We start from the raw sequence: 21,029 nt of genomic DNA on the forward strand, positions 1-21,029 counted from the left end.
CAGGAGCAAATAGAAACAAGGCATTTGAATAACAAGACCACCCCCATAGAGTTGGGGATTCCATACCTGTACTTTAACAGTGTGTAAGGACATGTAACATCAGCACCAAAAGGGTCACCAAATCCCCAGGTGACAAAAAAATCCCACAACAGGGAGGTGGCCAGCTAGTATTGAACGGGTGTGCCATTGTGCCAGTTAAGAGATTTAAGGTATAGAGGAGACAGTGTCCAGATATTGAGTAACAAAACAAACACAAAATGGTCTAACTTTTATTCTGATTTTTCATTCATTATTCTTTTCTAGCAAATTCCTCAAAATCCAAACGCAGGCATTTTTAGCAATCAAGTTAACTCAGAGTCAATATTTTTACAGATTATGACAGGTTTGACGTTCACACTGACGGTATTCAAATTGATGATGGGAAAAACCCTGAATGACAGCTGACAAAACAGACTTCATTGTTGTAATGTTTTAATAAATCCTGGCATTGGTACAGTTACAATTGTTGTGAATACCCAGGTGGATGGATGTAGCTTTTTTCAAGAGAATGGTTTAGCACAGATGTCACTCTGACCTGGCTTCTCTCCTCTAGGAATGTATTCATTTACAGTTAAGTCTATGAGAGAAGGATTTACAATAGATTTGACCATGATGTAGATTTTGTGTGGTATGAAAATGTACATTCGCAAGAGAATGATTTACCTCAGGTGTCACAATGATAATGGCTTCTCTCCAGCATGAATATGTTTGTTACTAGTTAAATCACAATTTTCAGAAAAGAATTTATCACAGATATCACAGCGATATGGTTTTTCCCTCGTATGAATGTATCTGAAATTCGTTAAATGATAATTTTGAGAAAATGTTTCATCATAGATATCACATGGATATGGCTTTTATCCTGCACGTATATATTTATGCTGAGTCAAGTTAGTCCTTTGAGAGAATGATTTACCACAGATGTCACAATGATATGGCTTTTCTCCCGTATGTGTGCGTTTGTGCTTAGTCAAATCACACCTTTGAGGGAATGATTTACAACAAATATCACACTGATATGGCTTTACACCTGTATGTCTTCGTTTATGAACAGTGAAGCTACTCCTTTGAGAGAATGATTTACCACAGATATCACAATGATATGGCTATTCTCCTGTATGCGTGCGTTTGTGTTTAGTCAAGTGACCCATTTGACAGAATGATTGGCCACAGATATCACAATGATATGGCTTTTCTCCTGTATGTGTAAGTTTGTGCCGAGTCAAGTCATTACGTTTAGAGAATGATTTACCACAGATATCACAATGATAAGGCTTTTCTCCCGTATGTGTATATTTGTGATGAGTCAATTCACACCTTTGAGAGAATGATTTACAACAAATATCACACTGATATGGCTTTTCTCCTGTATGTGTATGTTTATGAACAGTCAAGCTATTCCTTTGAGAGAATGATTTACCACAGATATCACAATGATATGGCTTTTCTCCTGTATGTGTATGCTTGTGTTCAGCCAAGGTATTCTTTAAAGAGAATGATTTACCACAGATATCACAGTGGTAAGGCTTTTCTCCTGTATGTGTACGTTTGTGTCTTGTCACGTCCCAACTGCGAGAGAATGATTTATTACAGATATCACAGAAATATTGTTTCTCTCTCATATCTGGGTCTTTTGGTTTAATTGAATTATTCATATGTGAATGTTTGTGCCAAGTCAAGTAAATCCTTCGAAGGAATGATTTAGTACAGATATCGCATTGATATGGCTTTTCTCCTGTATGTGTACGCTTGTGCAGAGTCAAGGTAATCCTTTGAGTGAATGATTTACCACAGATATCACATTGATATGGCTTTTCTCCTGTATGTGTATATTTGTGTTGGGTCAAGTGAATCCTTTGAGAGAATGATTTACCACAGATATCACAATGATATGGCTTTTCTCCTGTATGTGTACGCTTGTGTGTAGTCAATTCACTCATTTGAGAGAATGATTTACCACAGATATCACAACGATATGGCTTTTCTCCCGTATGTGTATATTTGTGTTTAGTCAAGGTACTGCTGTCAGAAAATGATTTATCACAGATATCACAATGATAAGGCCTTTCTCCTGTATGTGTACGTTTGTGTCTAGTCACCTCCCAACTTTGAGCGAATGATTTACCACAGATATCACAGAAATATTGTTTCTCTCTTGTATCTGGGTCTTTTGGTTTAATTGAATTATTCATTATGACAGAATAATTAATTATACATATCACAATAATAATGTTTCCTTCATCTCTATAAACATCTTGGATTTCAGTTCTGAAACTTTTTCCAGAAAAGAATTTGAAGCTGTGTTTCTTTCTTCTGTGATCTTAATTTGATCTCAAGTTTCTTTCTTCTGTGATCTTAATGTGATCTCAAGTTTCTTGTGGGTCAACATAAGGTGATATTCTGAAATAGGAAAAGAAACATCAAGATAAAGAGAATAGTTAAATGATACACTAATTCAATGTTGCAAATTTTACAACATGAACACTCATCGATTAAATGTTTTTAGGGGTCAGAGTTCATTGAAAGCATGGCATAACGACATAAATGTGTTACACCCTAAATTCGTTTCCTCATACCTTTAAAAAAGAATCAATGTTTGATATATCCAAGACGAGGAAGCATATTTTCTCAATGTTTCTGTTTTCACTTCTATGTGATGACTGTAACTTCGAAGGGTTTATATAATCCTAAGAGAGGATAAGAATTCATGACTCAATTATTAGTCATCTTTCCTAGCATGCTTCGTTTATTATTTAAATTTACTATTTTATTTCTTAATAAGTGTATTAATGAATAATAATATATTAAATAAATTTAACGAACAAGTGAGTCAAGGATTCTGGTCAACCGTGTATTATTTAGAGGAAGAATCATTTGCTTATCGAACAAAACGCTTAACAGCATCTCGTTCTTCTCTAGTTTTGTTAAGCGGCATTTAATCGTTTTTCAGTCTCAGACTTATCAAGATTCTTTTGTTAGTTTCAGTGAGCACGAGAGCACGTGTTGTCAGCACTAAATTAATGAAATATCATCAGTAATATGGCTTTTTTGACATCGATCTCGTTTTCTTCTTAGAAATTTACATACACAAACGAAGCAGGTAAGAAGGAACCCTAGCCGCATACACACACATGCACAGAAATGCATACATACATCTATAACTTGGACATTATAAATATGCAAGGCTTTTCTCAAGTTTAAACTGCGACATTGATTTTGTTATCTACATTCCACACAAATACAGAGAAGAAATATGTATGTGCATCGAGAGAGCATTATTAGTGATAATATTTCATGTGTTTATAGTTGACAGCATGTGCTATAACGAAAGGGGGACTAACGAATGAATCTTGACAAAAGGATGTCTAGCATAGAAGTTCCCGAGGAAAAACTGAATTTATTTCAAAAGGATTATATTTTAGTCAAAGTTACGAGGGAAAAACTTGGATCTTGTGAATTTTCCGAAGTCCTAACCCCACCCCGTTGCTTTCAAAGCATTTTTGTTTTCAGATTCGTTCCCTACGTGGATGTGAAATAGAAAGACGTCCATTTTCCTCAAAGTTACGAGGGAAAAACATCAGATTTTCCAAAGTCCTCTCCTGACCCAATCGCAAAGATTTTCCCCATAAATTTCTTTATAATCGTGAGCTATACCGTTTGAAACGTATTTATATGAAATTTCATTTACAAAAAAACCCCATTTTCCTAAAAGTTACGAGGGAAAACCTTCGGAGCTTGTCAATTTTCCGAAGGCCTCTCACTCTTATTGCTTTCTGCACATTTTTTCTTCAGATCCCTTTTCTACCCCTTTTTTTATACCCGTTGCACTATTTCTTTTTCTCAATTTCCTCTCCGGGTAACAACGTCAACATTACCCTTAATTTCCTTTATACCCCATGTAACAGTGGATTATAGGTTCCCATAAACCACAGATCAACATTTCAGTTTGGAAGTTCTTCAGACCAACAAATCTATTTTCCTAATTGTTGTCAGGTTCCCGTTTTGAAATAATTACTCCAACATCCAGAGAAGTTCACAGAAATCTATTATCTTCCATTATCATTAGTAGTATTATTATCATGATTACAGCCTTAAAGGAAATCTTGATCAACTTACCCGATCCAGATATATACAACGAGTCAGTGAGGAGTAATTAATCAACGTAAGTAAGAATTTAATTGGCGCGAAGGTCAAATGCTGCTGGAGTTGTTTCCCCTTAAATAATTATATTACAGCACTTATCCTATAGATGGCGTTACTCACTGGTGTCAATTTTGATTCTTTCAACCGCAAAATTTTTAATGCGAAAAAAAAAACGAATCTCGGGTTTTTTGCGGGGAATCAAATACCCTGACCCTTAATATGCTGCAAACTCCTCATTTATATTCAGAAAAAAGGGTTGGGTGAGAAACCACACACCATTCCGGAATCACTTTAAATTTTTTCTTTTTATAGAATAAATTCTGGTGACCTACTAATATCTCACAAAACCTGTTTTTGTGGTTTGGAAGACGGGATGGGGTGTGGTGGAAGCCTCAGACATTTTCATAGAAAAAGCACCTTCTTGATGTAAATAATTTTTGGTGTTAATATGGTCCCATTTTAATTTTTTCTTCTACGGAAGGAAGAGCAATCCTTCTTCTATCATACTCTCAAATTTGGTCAACTTGCGCCGCAGGGTCTCGGAGGAGATAGTGTTAGTTGAAGGCTACCAAACCTGCCACACACAGACAGCTTCAGCTTTATATATAGAGAGAGATTAAATACACAACCGAAAAAGTTACTACTAGTTACATGCTTTTATGACGCTTGAACAGGTATATTTATAAAATGCACCATGTATCTTAAAAAAACAAACCAAATCTGACTGGAACATGGAGCAGCACTCTGGCTTGCCAATTCATGTCACACTTTCCCATCCATGCCTGCATAGAAAATAGACATTAAAGGATGATGAAGATGATGATGATGTTGATGATGAAAACACAACAAAGACAAAACCAATGTCACTTAAAACTTTTATTCCTTATTCCCATTCCTTTATTCTCTCAAAACAAATTCCTCAAAAATCCAGCACAATCATCTTCAGAAATCAAAGTCATCTCTGTGTTGATATACTCAGATATATAAATGATATTGAAGTTGGTAATGTCAAGCTTGAACAAAAACAAAAACCCATGTCTTTTAATAGACAAAATATTCATAATTGTTCTCATGTTATAAATTTTGATATTGATACTGTTACACTTGTGTATGAATACTCACATGTGAACATAAGAGGCTTTTTTGAGGGAATGACTCACCACAGATATCACACTGATAGGTTTCTCTCCTGTATGTGAACGTTTGTGTTCAGTCAAGTTACTACTTTGAGAGAATGATTTACCACAGATATCACAATGATATGGCTTTTCTCCTGTATGAATACGTCTGTGATGAATCAAGTTAATATTATAAGAGAATGATTTACCACAGATATTACACTGATAGGTTTCTCACCTGTATGTGAACGTTTGTGTTCAGTCAAGTTACTACTTTGAGAGAATGATTTACCACAGATATCACAATGATATGGCTTTTCTCCTGTATGAATACGTCTGTGATGAATCAAGTTAATATTATAAGAGAATGATTTACCACAGATATTACACTGATAGGTTTCTCTCCTGTATGTGAACGTTTGTGTTCAGTCAAGTTACTACTTTGAGAGAATGATTTACCACAGATATCACAATGATATGGCTTTTCTCCTGTATGAATACGTCTGTGATGAATCAAGTTAATATTATAAGAGAATGATTTACCACAGATATTACACTGATAGGTTTCTCACCTGTATGTGAACGTTTGTGTTCAGTCAAGTTACTACTTTGAGAGAATGATTTACCACAGATATCACAATGATATGCTTTTTCCCCAGTATGAACACGTATGCGACTAGTTAAAGAGCTCTTTCAGAAAAGGATTTAACACAGGTGTCTCAATGATATGGCTTTTCTCCTGTATGAACACGTTTGTGACTAGTTTAAATGCAATTTTGAGAGAATGATTCACCACAGATATCACACTGATATGGTTTTTCCCCAGTATGAATACGTTTGTGCCTCTCCAAGTCACTATTTCTACAGAATGATTTACCACAGATATTACAAAGATATGCTTTCTCTCTTTTATGTGTAGGTTTGTGCTTTGTCAAGTCATCACTTTGAGAGAATGATTTACCACAGATATCACACTGATATGGTTTTTTCCCAGTATGAATACGTTTGTGTTGAATCAACTGGCTATTTCGAGAGAATGATTTACCACAGATATTGCACTGAAATGGCTTCTCTCCTGTATGTGTAGGCTTGTGATTAGTCAAGTGAGTGCTTTGAGAGAATGATTGACCACAGATATCACACTGATATGGTTTTTCCCCAGTATGAATACGGTTGTGTTGAATCAAGTGGCTATTTCGAGAGAACGATTTACCACAGATATTGCACTGAAATGGCTTCTCTCCTGTAGGAATACATCTGTGACTAGTCAAGTCATCACTTTGAGAGAAAGACTTACCACAGATATTGCAGTGATATGGTTTCTCTCCTGTATGGGTACGCTTGTGTTCAATCAAGCTACCACTTTGAGAGAATGATTTACTACAGATATTACAATGATATGGTTTTTCTCCTGTATGAGTACGTTTGTGTCTAGTCAAATCACCACTTTGAGAGAATGATTTACCACAGATATCACATTGATATGGTTTTTCCCCAGTATGAATATGTTTATGTTGAATCAAGTGGCTATTTCGAGAGAACGATTTATCACAGATATTGCACTGAAATGGCTTCTCTCCTGTATGTGTGGGTCTGTGACTAGTCAAGTGATCACTTTGAGAAAATGATTTACCACAGACATCACAGTGATGGGGTTTCTCTCCTGTATGAATGCATTTGTGTTTAGTTAAGTCTCTTTCTTCAGTGAATGATTTACAACAAATATCACAATGATATGGCTTCTCTCCTGTATGAACACATTTGTGACGAGTAAGAATGCTATTTTGAGAGAATGATTTACCACGGATATCACACTGATATGGTCTTTCACCATTATGAATACGTTTATGTCTACATAATTCGCTATTACAAGTGAATGATTTACCACAGATATTACAAAGATATGCTTTCTTTCTTTTATGTGTAGGTTTGTGCTTAGTCAAGTCATCACTTTGAGAGAATGATTTACCACAGATATCACAATGATATGGTTTTTCCCCAGTATGAATACGTTCGTGTTGAACCCACTGGCTACTTCGAGAGAACGATCTATCACAGATATTGCACTGAAATGGCTTCTCTCCTGTATGTGTAGGCTTGTGATTAGTCAAGTGAGTGCTTTGAGAGAATGATTGACCACAGATATCACACTGATAGGGTTTTTCCCCAGTATGAATACGGTTGTGTTGAATCAAGTGGCTATTTCGAGAGAACGATTTATCACAGATATTGCACTGAAATGGCTTCTCTCCTGTATGTGTGGGTCTGTGACTAGTCAAGTCATCACTTTGAGAGAAAGACTTACCACAGATATTGCAATGATATGGCTTCTCTCCTGTATGGGTACGCTTGTGTTCAATCAAGTTACCACTTTGAGAGAATGATTTACTACAGATATTACAATGATATGGTTTTTCTCCTGTATGAGTACGTCTGTGTCTAGTCAAGTCACCACTTTGAGAAAATGATTCACCACAGATATCACACTGATAAGGTTTTTCCCCAGTATGAATACGTTGGTGTTGAATCAAGTGGCTAATTCGAGAGAACGATTTACCACAGATATTGCACTGAAATGGCTTCTCTCCTGTATGTGTAGGTCTGTGACTAGTCAAGTGATCACTTTGAGAAAATGATTTACCACAGACATCACAGTGATGGGGTTTCTCTCCTGTATGAATGCATTTGTGTTTAGTTAAGTCTCTTTCTTCAGTGAATGATTTACAACAAATATCACAATGATATGGCTTCTCTCCTGTATGAACACGTTTGTGACGAGTTAAAATGCTATTTTGAGAGAATGATTTACCACAGATATCACACTGATATGGTTTTTCCCCAGTATGAATACGTTTGTGTTGAATCAAGTGGCTATTTCGAGAGAATGATTTACCACAGATATTGCACTGAAATGGCTTCTCTCCTGTATGAACACATTTGTGACTATTGAAAGCACTATTTGCAGAAAATAATTTATCACAGATATCACAACAATACAGTTTCTCTTCTGTATCAGAATTGTTCAGTTTAATTAAATCATTCATTATCTCTCTATATATAAACGGCAAAATGTCTGTGTGTGTGTCCTTTGTACAAATCCACAATTTTTCAGTTAGAGGGCTCGCACTTTCTATGGTTATTCAAAACCGTCCAAGGGTGGTCGTGCACATCTTTACATTTCCCCAGTCACCCTGCAAAGCCATTAAAAATCAATAGAATTGACTTTTTTGTGAATTTTCTATCCAAATCCCAATCAAAATGCCCAAAACTTGATATGCCAATTGAATGCCAGCTAGCTGTATGTGATTGGTTGGAGATTCGGACAGTACTCACGTTTATGTGTGCACGTACACAGCTGTATATGCATGCACTAGCATTATGACCCAGTGTTGCCGGGTCATATTGCTAGACAAAGAATAATTTGTTATACATATGACAATGACTGTGCTTGTTTTATTTCTACGAATGTTTGTGTTTAGTTGTGTCACAATCTTCAGACAAAAATTTAGTGTCGTGTTTCTTTCATCTGTCATCTTAAGATCTGAAACTGCAAATGTAAACTGATAACTCTTTTATAAAGTTATCCAAGTTTACTGAAACTGTAAAACGATCACCTCGTCTACATTCCATTATCATTTCTATGTTTGCGTTCATTTGTGTCACTATTTTTAGAGAGTAATTAATCAAAGCTTAATTAATCTGTAAATTGATGATCTCCTCTACATTCCAGACAAGAAAATGTTGGTGTTAATTCTATTCTCCAGAAGAAATATTTTCCTATTGTTCGTCGAAGATTTTATTCATACAAAGAAGTTGATGTATTGATGAATGCTCCTTATAAATATATCGTCTTCCTTTAATTGATGAAAGTCAATCAAAATATCAGAGCCACGTCTGAATGAGGTAATTTCTTTTATGTCAACATGATGTGGTATTCTGAAAAAGGAAAAGAATAAGCAAGAAAAAGAGGATTGTTAAGTGACATAGTAATTCAACATTGCAAATTATATAATATCATCTGTGATCTTATTTAACCCTTTCATTACTGTATTTATTTTGAGATGCTCTGTGTTTCTTTCAATTACTTTAAATATAACAAAGAATTTAGTAAAATAACTTAGTTATCATTCAGCTAGAGTTAGGAACATAAATTGTGACTAAGGTTTGGTGGAAGATTTTAATTCAGAACTTTGCCCAACCACATGGTGACAGGGATGTAAACAAACTAACACACAGAGTCAAGAGGTGTGTGGCAGGGAGGTGGACAAACAGAGACACACAGACATAATTGTATAAATGATACTTTCCCTGTACCAAATCCCCTCAGAAGGTTTAGTTAGCTCAGGGCTAAAGTAGAAGACACTTATTGGATCTTTTCGGTTTCAACGGCACTTTTTCTAGCAGTGTCATATGAAATTGTCACCCATAATTATGACCCTAGTATCGATCTATTGCATTTCAATCTGTTTTAGGGTTAGGGGTGAAGGGAAGGGTATCTTTTTTTTCTTCAGAAATGTAAATAAACCCAATCTGTTTCTTAAACGAGGGTCATATTCATACGGCACAGAATGTTGTTTTTTTTACCTCAATAAACGTCATTGATTGGTTGAAATTGCAGAAATTGAAGAAAAAACACAACAAACATCTTACAAACCACCGAATGTTCTCAATAAAGTGTTTAGTTACGTGGAAGTTATTTTAAAAACTGCCGTTCAAACCGAAAAGATCCTTTTTTCTTAAGAAATGTAAATAAACCCAATCCGTTTGTTAAACGAGGGACATATTCATACGGCACAGAATATATATTTTTTTTTACCTCAATAGACGTCAGTTATTGGTTGAAATTGAAGAAAAAATAACAGCAAATATCTTACAAACTATAGAATTTTCTCAATAAAGCCAAGAGAAAAAGATGTTTTAGAAACACATTCTACCGGTATACGAAGTTTAAAAGTGTTTAGTTACCTAGAAGTTATGTTAAAAACTGCCGTTCAAACCGAAATGATCCGAATTATTTATTTTGTTAAAAAAAACCTATGTGGCACTCGCGCTAAGTAGACGTTTTAGAATCTACTAGTCACTACTAGCTAGCGAGTAAGTGCGGGCATAGGGACCACTCTTCTTAAATAGTACCGGGTTAGGGTTAGGTTTAGGGTTAAAAAGTGCGCACATTGGAACCACTGTTCTCTAGTAGTACCTAGAAACACACCTCTGCACGAAAATGACACCTAATTTTTGAAAAAGTTATTAAGATGGTAAATATAAACAAAATAGATGAAGTATCCAAAAAATGACGAAGATTCATCCGTTTTTAAATATTTTATACTAAAAAATAAAATGTTTTCGCTTCGAGAAGTTCGCATAACTTTATTATTTAAATTATTAATTAATAGTATTATTACAGTCTTAAAGTAAATCTTTATCAACTTACTGTATTCAGATATAAACAAGCCAGTGATTGGTAATTAAGCACCTTAATTAATAATTTAATTGGACCGCAGTTGAAGCCTTGTAGAAGTTACTTCCCTTGATATGGTTGTACTTCTATTCTCCAATAGATGGCTTACTATCTGGTTGAAGTCGTTCCAGCTTTTTTTTTTGTCCCTTTTATCAACAATTTCACCGTCAAGTTCTTTCAAACTTTCACCAGATTATTATAACGAAGTGTATTCTCATATTCTCTACAACCGTTTCCAACGCATGATTTGACCCCGTCAAAGATACCATAATACAGAAGACGTCTTCAACATGTGGCTTCATGACGTGACGTCATGCCGTCGCACTTCCGGTCCTTTCCCTTACGTCATTTCCTCTCCTTTCCAATCATTGTCCTTCCGGATCTTTTCGGTTTGACCGGCAGTTTTTTCTAGCGGTGTCATATGAAATTGTCACCCATAATTATGACCCTAGAATACATCTATTGCATTTCAATCTGTTTTAGGGGTGGGGGAAAGGGTATCCTTTTTTCTTCACAAATGTAAATAAACCTAATCTGTTTCTTAAACGAGGGACATATTCATACGGCACAGAATGCTTTTCACCTCAATAGGAGATGATGATGAAAGCACAACAAAGACAAAATCAATGTCACTTAAAACTTTTATTCCTTATTCCCATTCCTTTATTCTCTCCTAACAAATTCCTCAAAAACTCCAGCACAATCCTCTTCAGAAACCAAAGTCATCTCTGTGTTGATATATTTAGATATATAAATGATATTGAAGTTGTGATTCATGAATTTCATGTTGACATCCAAGAAACTGAAGTTGATAATGTCAAGCTTGAAGAGGAATAAACCCTGTCTTTTAGCAGACAAAATATTCATAATTGTTGTCCTGTTGTAATAAATTTTGATATTGATACAGTTACACCTGTGTATGAATACTCACATGTGTACATAAGAGTCCTTTTTGAGAGAATGATTTACCACAGATATCACAATGATATGGTTTCCCTCTTGCATGAATGCGTTGGTGTCTAGTTAAGTCACCACTTTGATAAAATGATTTACTACAGATATCACACTGGTATAGCTTCTCTCCAGTATGACTACGCTTATGTATAGTTATGCTAGCTCTGTGAGAGAAAGACTCACCACAGATGTTGCACTGATATGGCTTCTCTCTTGTATGAACTCGCTTATATGTAGTTAACTGAAAACATCTATTGAAAGATTTATTACAGATATCACACTCATATGGTTTTTCTCTGGTATGAGTGTGTTTATGTTTAGTCAAATTACTGCATTCAGAGAAAGATTTACCACAGGTATCACAATGATATGGCTTCTCACCTGTATGAATACGTTTGTGGATAGTTAAAGCGCTATTTTCAGAAAATGATTTACCACAGATATCACAGTGATATGGTTTTTCTCCAGTATGAATACGTTTGTGTTTAGTCAAGCATCTGTTTTCAGGGAATGATTTACCACAGATATCACACTGATATGGCTTCTCACCTGTATGAATGCATTTGTGTTTTTTCAAGTGAGTTGCTTCAGAAACTGATTTACCACATATTTCACAGGTGAATAGTTTCTCACCTGTATGAATACGTTTGTGCGTTTTGAAGCTATAGGATTCAGCGAATGCTTTACCACAGATATTGCAATAAGGCTTCTCTCCTGTATGTGTACGTTTGTGTTTAGTCAAGCCCCCACTTTGGGAAAATGATTTACCACAGATACCACAATGATATGGCTTCTCACCTGTATGAATACGTTTGTGTGTTTTCAAGTTACTGGATTCAGTGAATCATTTATCACAGATTTTGTAATGATATGGCTTCTCTCCTGTATGAACACGTTTGTGTTTAGTCAAGTCACCACTTTTAGAGAATGATTTACCACAGATAATACAACGATATGGCTTCTCTTCTGTGTGAGAGTGTTTCCGTTCAGTTAAATTATTCATTATGAAAGAATAATTTGTCACACACGTGGAGGCGCGTGGCTTAGTGGTTAGGGTGTCAGCACCATGATCGTAAGATTGTGGTTTCCTGGACTGGGCGACGCGTTGTGTTCTTGAGCAACACTTCATTTCACGTTTCTCCAGTCCACTCAGCTGGCAAAAATGAGTAACGCTGTGATGGACTGGCGTCCCATCCAGCTGGAGAACACATACGCCATAGAAACCGGGAAACTGGGCTCATGAGCCTGACTAGGCTTTCCATCTAACGGCGGTGCATCAGCATGGCCACACCTCTGAGCTGAAACAAGCAAAAAAATAAAAAGTATCACGATGATATTGTTTTCTTCATTTCTATGAATATGTTTCTGTTTAGTTGTGTCACTATTTTCAGAGAATAATTCGAGGCTATGCTTCTTTCATTTCTGATCTTACTTCATATTTAGAACAGAAGATATAAATAGTCAATTCCTTCAGAAATTTATCCAAGCTTAATTAACCTGTAAAGTGATGTTGCTCTCAAATCCATCATCCAGAAGAAATATATTCCTGTTGTTTTTCATAGATTATATTTTATTCAAGTTGATGTATTGGTGAAAAATCCTTATAAATATACCATCTTTCTTTAGTTGATAAAACTGAGAAAAAATATCAAAAGCACATCTGATGAAAGAAACTTGTCTTATGTCAACAATGCATTTGTATCAATGCACTTGTGTTTGGTCAAGACTCTTTCTTCAGTGAATGATTTACCACAAATATCACAGTGATATGGTCTCTCACCTGAATCAGTTTTGTTTGGTTTTCTTAAATCATTCATTATAAGATAATAATTTCTCATATGTATCACAATGATAAGGATTTTTTCATTTTTATGTATATATTTGTGTTCAGTTGTGTCAGTATTTTCAGAGAATAATTTAACACTGTGTTTCTTTTATCTGTGTTATTGCTTAACATCTAAAACGGCAGATGTAAACAGTTAAAACTTTTGTAAATTTATCCAAGCTTAATTAACAAGGAATCACCTCCTCTACATTCCAGACAGTGAAGACAACAAAAATGTTGCTCTTAATCCCATTGTCCAGAAGAAATATTTTCCCATCGTTTGTTGAAGAATTTATTTATACAAAGAAGTTGATGCATTGATGAATGTGCCTTATGAATATATGGTCTTCCTTTAATTGATGAAAGTCAATCAAAATATCAGAGGCACGTCTAAATGAAGAAATTTCTTTTACGTCAACATGATGTGATATTCTGAAATAGAAAAAAAGAAGCATGAGATAAAGAGAATCGTTAAACGACATAGTAATTCAACATTGCAAATCTTACAACATCAACACTGTCATCCATTTAGTGTCAGAATCCATTGAGGCATTTCTACGTTTCCTTAATAATCTATCTCATTTTCACGTGTTTAAAATGTGAAGTGGCATGGCTCAGTGGTTACTGTATTTGCCTAACAATTGGAAGGCTGTGATTTCAACACCCGGAGGCACATTGTGTCACCAAGGCACTTTATTTTACATTGCTTCAGATGGCAAAAATGAGTTTAAGCTGTAATTGAAAGGGCCACGCTTGCCACACTCTGTGTCATGCTGAATCTCCCTGAGGACTATGTTAAGGGTCTGTGGAGTACTCAGCCATTTGCACGTTAATTCCAGAAACAGGCTGTTTGGTTGATTGGATAAACTAAAACACAAAGTGCCAGTTACTGTTTCATCCAATAAAAAAAACCGAAAGGCTAAAATTTAGGGTTAGTGTTAGGGTGAGGGTTAGTGACAGGATGTTGTCTCAGTTTTAGATGCAGCAAATAATTTGTAGCTCAATAGAGAGCATAGGATTGGTTAAAATTCGAAAAATTAAACTACGTTAAACTTTCAAATTAGAATTTTCTAAAAAAAGCCAAGAGAAAAAAATGTTTTATTTTGACACATTCTACCAGTACACGAAGTTTTAAAGTGTTTAGTTAACTAGAAATTGTGTTGGAAACTGCCGTTCAAAAGGAAAAGATCCCAAAAAAGTTTTATTTTGACACATTCTACCAGTATACGAAGTTTAAAAGTGTTTAGTTAACTAGGAATTGTGTTGAAAACTCCCGTTCAAAAGGAAAAGATCTTAATTTTTTTAAACAAAGTAAATAAAACAAAAACACAAAGGATCGAATAGTCACGACTAGCTAGCGCGAGTGCGCACACCTGAATAGCTCTTTTTATGTAGTAACGTCAAAGTCGACCTTGGCGATAAATCCTGACTTCAAATACGGCTAACGTCTACTTGACCTTTCACCCCTTTCGGGAACTACTGGGTTCCGTATATTCGATTTCTCACTCGCATGAAAGATTGCTGACCCTGGGTCAAAATTTGAAACCATCATCATCATTACTATTATCAATATAACCTTAAAGTAAATCTTCAACTTACCAATTAATTAGTGACTCATAAACAAAACGATAACATTAATTAACATGGTATTTTTCGATCGGTTTCCTCTTATTTTGCTAATTAATTACGCCGCTTTACTCTCATTTTACCAATTAATTTACTTTATATCACACTAGCAGTATTGCCCGGCGTTGCTCGGGTTTGAAAGGGAAATAACTATATAAGCATTTTTAGAGAGTTACTTCCCTTATAGATGCCAATTCGGGCTTTCTTAGCCATTTCTGTTTTGGTGTCTTCAAGCCATGAAGTCGTTGTTCTAAAAGAACGCTGGTCTCCTTGACAACGCTTTACGACGTTGATTCCCTTACACTCCCTTCCCCACAGCTTCATGAGGGAGGGAAGAAGGGGGAGAAGCAAACAGGTGCAGGAGTGACCATAGACGCCAACTCCGCCGCCATCGGCACACGAAAAATTATGCATTAAAATGGAATAAAAAATGATGCTAAATTATTTTTAAAATCGTAGAATCATCGTAGATGCGCGCTAATACTCAGACGGGCTCGATATGAATCACGACTATAAGATACCCGAATTTGGTTAAACTGCACCGCAAAATGTGGGAGTAGTTAGGAATCTAAATCGAAGGGGACAGACACTCACACAACTACAGTTTTATATATATAGATGTAACGGTGGTTCATAGGTTTTCATAATTTCTTTATAATCGTGAGCTATACCGTTTGAAACGTATTTATATAGAATTACATTTACAAAAAAAAAAACCCGTTTTCCTAAAAGTTTTCGGAAAACCTTTGGATCTTGTCAATTTTCTGAAGGCCTCTCACCCTCATTGCCTTCTGCACATTTTTCTCTTCAGATCCCTTTTCTACCCCTTTTTCTTTTATACCCGTTGCACTAAAACAGTTTGGAAGTTCTTCAGACGAACAAATCTATTTTCCTAATTGTTGTCAGGTTCCCGTTTCGAAATAATTACTCCAACATCCAGAGAAGTTCACAGAAATCTATTATCTTCCATTATCATTAGTAGTATTATTATCATGATTACAGCCTTAATTAAATCTTTGTCAACTTACCCGATCCAGATATAAACGACTCAGTGACCGGTAATTAACCCCTCTAATTAATAATTCCCATAACACTTTGATAGAAGTGCTGTAGAGGTTATTTCCCTTTATATGGCTGTACTTCCTCAATTCTCCCATAGATGACTCTACCGACTGGTTGGATTTGTTCCAGCTTTTTTTTCTTTGACCCATTCTATCAGAAACTTCACTGAGTTTCTTCAAACTTTCACCAGATTATTATCAGGTCATCCCAAAAGTTCTGTCCGAATTTTGAATAAAGAAAACAGATCTTTCCGGTTTGATCGGCAGTTTTTTTAAATAATTTCCATGTAACTAAACACTTTTAAACTTCGTATACTGGTAGAATGTGTTTATAAAACATCTTTTTCTCATGGCTTTATTGAGAAAATTCTATAGTTTGTAAGATATTTGTTGTTTTTTTCTTCAATTTCTGCAATTTCAACCAGTCACTGATGTCCATTGAGGTAAAAAACATTCTGTGCTGTATGAATATGTCGCTCGTTTAAGAAACAGATTGGGATATTTTCGGTTTGAACGGCAGTTTTTTAAAGTAAATTCCACGTAACTAAACACTTTTAAACTTCGTATACTGGTAGAATGTGTTTATAAAACATCTTTTTCTCTTTTCTTTCTTGAGAAAATTCTATAGTTTGTAAGATATTTGTTGTTCTTTTTTACTTCAATTTCTGCAATTTCAACCAATCAATTACGTCTATTGAGGTAAAAAAAACATTCTGCACTGTCTGAATATGTCCCTCGTTTAAGAAACAGATTGGGTTTATTTATATTTGTGAAGAAAAAAAAGATACCCTTCCCCCACCCTAACCCTAAAACAGATTGAAATGCAATAGATCGATAGTAGGGTCATAATTATGGGTGACAATTTCAACCTATCAATGACGTCTATTGAGGTGAAAACATTCTGTGCCGTATGAATATGTCCCTAGTTTAAGAAACAGACTGGGTTTATTCACATTTGTGAAGAAAAAAAAGATACCCTTTCCCCACCCCTATCCCTAAAACAGATTGAAATGCAATAGATCGATACTAGGGTCATAATTATTGGTGACAATTTCATATGATACCGCTAGAAAAAACTGCCGTTCAAACCGAAAAGATCCAATTTTTTATTATTGTACAGAATCCACTGGAACCTGGAGCAGCACTCTGGTTTGACAGCTCCTGTCGCACTTGACCACCCAAGCTTGCATAAATATGGACATTAAAGTATGATGATGATGATGTTGATGATGAAAACACAACAAAGACCAAATCAATGTCACTTAAAACTTTTATTCCTTATTCCCATTCCTTTATTCTCTCATAACAAATTCCTCAAAAGTCCAGCACAATCCTCTTCAGAAATCAAAGTCATCTCTGTGTTGATATTTTTATATATATAAATGATACTGAAGTTGGGGTTCGTTAATATCAAATTGCTAATGATGAAATTAAAGTTGATGAGGTCAAACCTGAATAGGAATAAATCTAGTCTTTTAACAGACAAAATATTCGTAATTGTTGTCCCGTTCTAATAAATTTTGATATTGATACGGTTACACTTGTGTATGAATATTCACATGTGTATTTAAGCGTCCTTTTTGAGAGAAACATTTACCACAGACATCACACTGATATAGTTTTTCCCCAGTATGAATATGATTGTGACTAATCAAATTACTATTACGGGAGAATGATTTACCACAGATTTCGCAATGATATGGTTTCTCTCCTGTATGTGTACGTACGTGACTAGTTAAATCGCAATTTCGAGAGAAAGATTTACCACAGATATTGCACTGAAATGGTTTTTCCCCTGTGTGAATACGTCTGTGACTAGTCAAGTGACTGTTGTCAGAAAATGACTTGCCACAGATATCGCAATGATATGGCTTCTCTCCCGTATGTGTACGTTTGTGATTAGTCAAGTGAGGGCTTTGAGAGAATGATTTACCACAGATATCACACTGATAGGGTTTTTCCCCTGTATGTGTACATTTGTGATAAATCAAATGAGTATTACAAGAGAATGATTTACCACAGATTTCACAATGATATGGTTTCTCTCCTGTATGAATACGTCTGTGACTAGTCAAAGTGGTATTAAGAGAAAACGATTTACCACAGATATTACACTCATATGGTTTATCCCCTGTGTGAATACGTCTGTGCCTAGTTATGTAATTGTTGTTAGAAAATGATTTGCCACAGATATCGCAATGACATGGCTTCTCTCCTGTATGTGTACATTTGTGTTTGGTGAAGTCCCCACTTTGAGAGAAAGATTTACCACAGATGTCACAATGATATGGTTTCTCTCCTGTATGAACGCATTTGTGAATAGTCAACTGAGTATTAAAAGTGAATGATTCACTACAGATATTACAACGATATGGCTTCTCTCCTGTATGAATACGTAGGTGTCTGGTTAAATTGCTATTTTCAGAAAATGATTTACCACAGATATCACACTGATATGGTTTTTCCCCAGTATGAGTACGTTTGTGAGTGGTTAAAGTGTAAATTCGAGAAAATGATTTACCACAGATATTACAATGATATGGCTTCTCTCCTGTATGTGTACGTTTGTGTTTGGTGAAAGATTTACTGCAGATGTCACACTGATATGGTTTTTCCCCACTATGAATACGTTTATGATTGGTCAATTTACTATTTCCAGAAAACGATTTACCACAGATGTCACAACGATATGGCTCCTCTCTTGTATGAACACGTTTATGATTAATCAAAGTGCTATTTCCAGAAAACGATTTACCACAGATTTCACGACGATATGGCTCCTCTCTTGTATGAACACGTATATGATTAATCAAAGTGCTATTTCCAGAAAACGATTTACCACAGATGTCACAACGATATGGCTCCTCTCTTGTATGAACACGTTTGTGATTAATCAAAGTGTTATTTGCAGAGAATGATTTACCACAGATATCACACTGATATGGTTTTTCCCCAGTATGTGTACGTTTGTGATAAATCAAATTACTACTTACAGAGAATGATTTACCACATCATTTGACAATGATGTGGCTTTTCTCCTGTATGTGTACGTGTGTGTCTAATCAACTGAACACTTCGAGAGAATGATTTATCACAGATATCACATTGATATGGTTTCTCACCTGTATGAGTACGTTTATGTACAGTTACAGCACTTCTGTAAGTGAATGATTTACCACAGATATCACAGTGATGTGGCTTCTCTCTTGTATCAGGGGTTTTTGGTTTAGCGAAATTTTCCATTATGAGAGAATAATTTGTCATACATATCACAACAATAATAAATTTTTCATTTCTATGAATATATTTAATGCTACAATTCTTTCATCTGTGATCTTGCTTAATATCCAAAACAAGAGATGTAAACTTAATTAACCTGTAAATTGATCATCTCCTCAACATTCCAGACAGTGAAGTCAAGTAAATGTTGCCGTTAATTGCAATGTCCAGAAAAATTATTTTCCCATCGTTCATTGAAGATTTTATTCGTATACAGAGGTTGATGCGTTGATGAATGTGCCTTATGAATATATGGTCTTCCTTTAATTGATGAAAGTCAATCAAAATATCAAAGGTACATCTGAATGAAGAAACGTCAACATGATGTGATATTCTGAAACAGAAAAAAAGAAGCAGTGAGATAAAGAGAATCGTTAAACGACATAGTAATTCAACATTGCAAATCTTACAACATCAACACTGTCATCCATTTAATGTCTGGGTTTCAGGGGTCAGAATCCATTGAGGAATTGAAAGCTTTACAACATTCTGTATATAGATGAATCGCTTCAACATTTCACAAATTATTTATCTGTTTTCTTTCTCTTCTAGGTAAATAAATCATTTTTTAAAACAATGTATATAATTTTTTTACACAAATAAAATATTTTTCGAACAGTTAATCCTCGTTGCCGGAATTTTAACAAAAAAAAAAAAAAAAAATCAAAGGCGATTTATTAGTACAAACCTCAATATTGGTAATTGTTAATACGCAAAGTAAATAATTTTTTAAAGTAAGTAAATATATTATTTTTATAAACAAATTAAGGTTAGGGTTAAAAAGTCGTTGTAGGATCGACTACTTACGACAAGCCACTGGTCGCAGGTAGTACCGTAAAACTTTGTCAATTTACCGTATTCACATGTAAACAACGAATCAGAGTTCAGTAATTAAGCACCTTAATTAATAATTTACTTGGATCTCGGTTTAAGTGTTGTAGAAGTTATTTCCCTTTATACGATTGTATTTCTATAATTCTCTAATAGATGGCTCTACTGAGCGATTGGTTTCGTTTAAGGGTTATTCTTTGTCCCTTTCTGTCAACAACTTCCCCTTCAAATTCTTTCAAATTCTCACCAGATTATTTTAAGGAAGTGTACTCACATATTCTACTCTGCGGCCGTTTCCCAGCACACGACATGGCATCATCGCAAATACTGTAGGAATAAAGACGTCTTCAACCACTGGCTTCCCCACGTCATGCCGTCGTACTTCCGGTCCCTTCCTGACGTCATTTCCTCTCCCTTCTAATTATTCTGCTTCCTTGACAATTGACCCTAGTCGGAAGAACAATGCGCCTTTATTCCGATTCGTAATCGTCCATTCTGTTAAGGGCGAGGATCTTTTCGGTTTGAACGGCAATCTTTTCTAGCGGTGTCATATGAAATTGTCACCCATAATTACGACCCTAGAATCAATCTATTGGATTTCAATCTGTTTTTGGGTTAGGGTTAGGGGGGGAGGGTATTTTTTTCTTCAGAATTGTAAATAAACACAATCTGTTTCTTAAACGAGGGACATATTC

At 35.2% G+C, this 21,029-nt stretch overlaps 2 protein-coding genes, 1 long non-coding RNA gene and 1 pseudogene across 4 annotated transcripts in view; 1 reads left to right on the forward strand and 3 right to left on the reverse strand.

Moving 5' to 3' along the window:
- The window catches only part of LOC118768247, a 56,950-nt gene extending 37,491 nt beyond the window's left edge, over positions 1 to 19,459 (forward strand). The window contains exon 3 of the long non-coding RNA XR_005004076.1: positions 19,389 to 19,459. This is a non-coding gene — a long non-coding RNA (uncharacterized LOC118768247). The remainder of the gene's footprint in view (positions 1 to 19,388) is intronic.
- Positions 1 to 21,029, reverse strand: part of LOC118768185 (zinc finger protein 91-like) — a 339,442-nt gene that overhangs the window by 255,001 nt on the left and 63,412 nt on the right. The window lies entirely within an intron of this gene.
- On the reverse strand, positions 1,032 to 20,842 carry LOC118768199 (annotated as a pseudogene).
- Positions 11,546 to 12,747, reverse strand: LOC118768223 (early growth response protein 1-like). Its single transcript, XM_036514337.1, has 2 exons — positions 12,581 to 12,747; positions 11,546 to 11,827 (listed from the first exon to the last, which is right to left on the reverse strand). The coding sequence occupies exons 1-2, from the start codon at positions 12,713 to 12,715 to the stop codon at positions 11,666 to 11,668; spliced, it is 297 nt and encodes a 98-aa protein (XP_036370230.1). The 5' UTR covers positions 12,716 to 12,747; the 3' UTR covers positions 11,546 to 11,665.

Source organism: Octopus sinensis, linkage group LG27, assembly GCF_006345805.1.
Source record: "Octopus sinensis linkage group LG27, ASM634580v1, whole genome shotgun sequence".
NCBI classification, from domain to species: domain Eukaryota; kingdom Metazoa; phylum Mollusca; class Cephalopoda; order Octopoda; family Octopodidae; genus Octopus; species Octopus sinensis.

What these genes read in the sequence shown, in the direction of transcription:
- LOC118768223 (XM_036514337.1), bottom strand. Translation starts at nt 12,715, where the DNA reads ATGAATAATTTAACTGAACGGAAACACTCTCACACAGAAGAGAAGCCA. An exon ending in ATACAGGAGAGAAGCCATAT is followed by an intron (nt 11,828 to 12,580) that starts CATTACAAAATC and finishes GAGAAGCTATAC; the next exon opens with CAGTGTGATATCTGTAGTAA.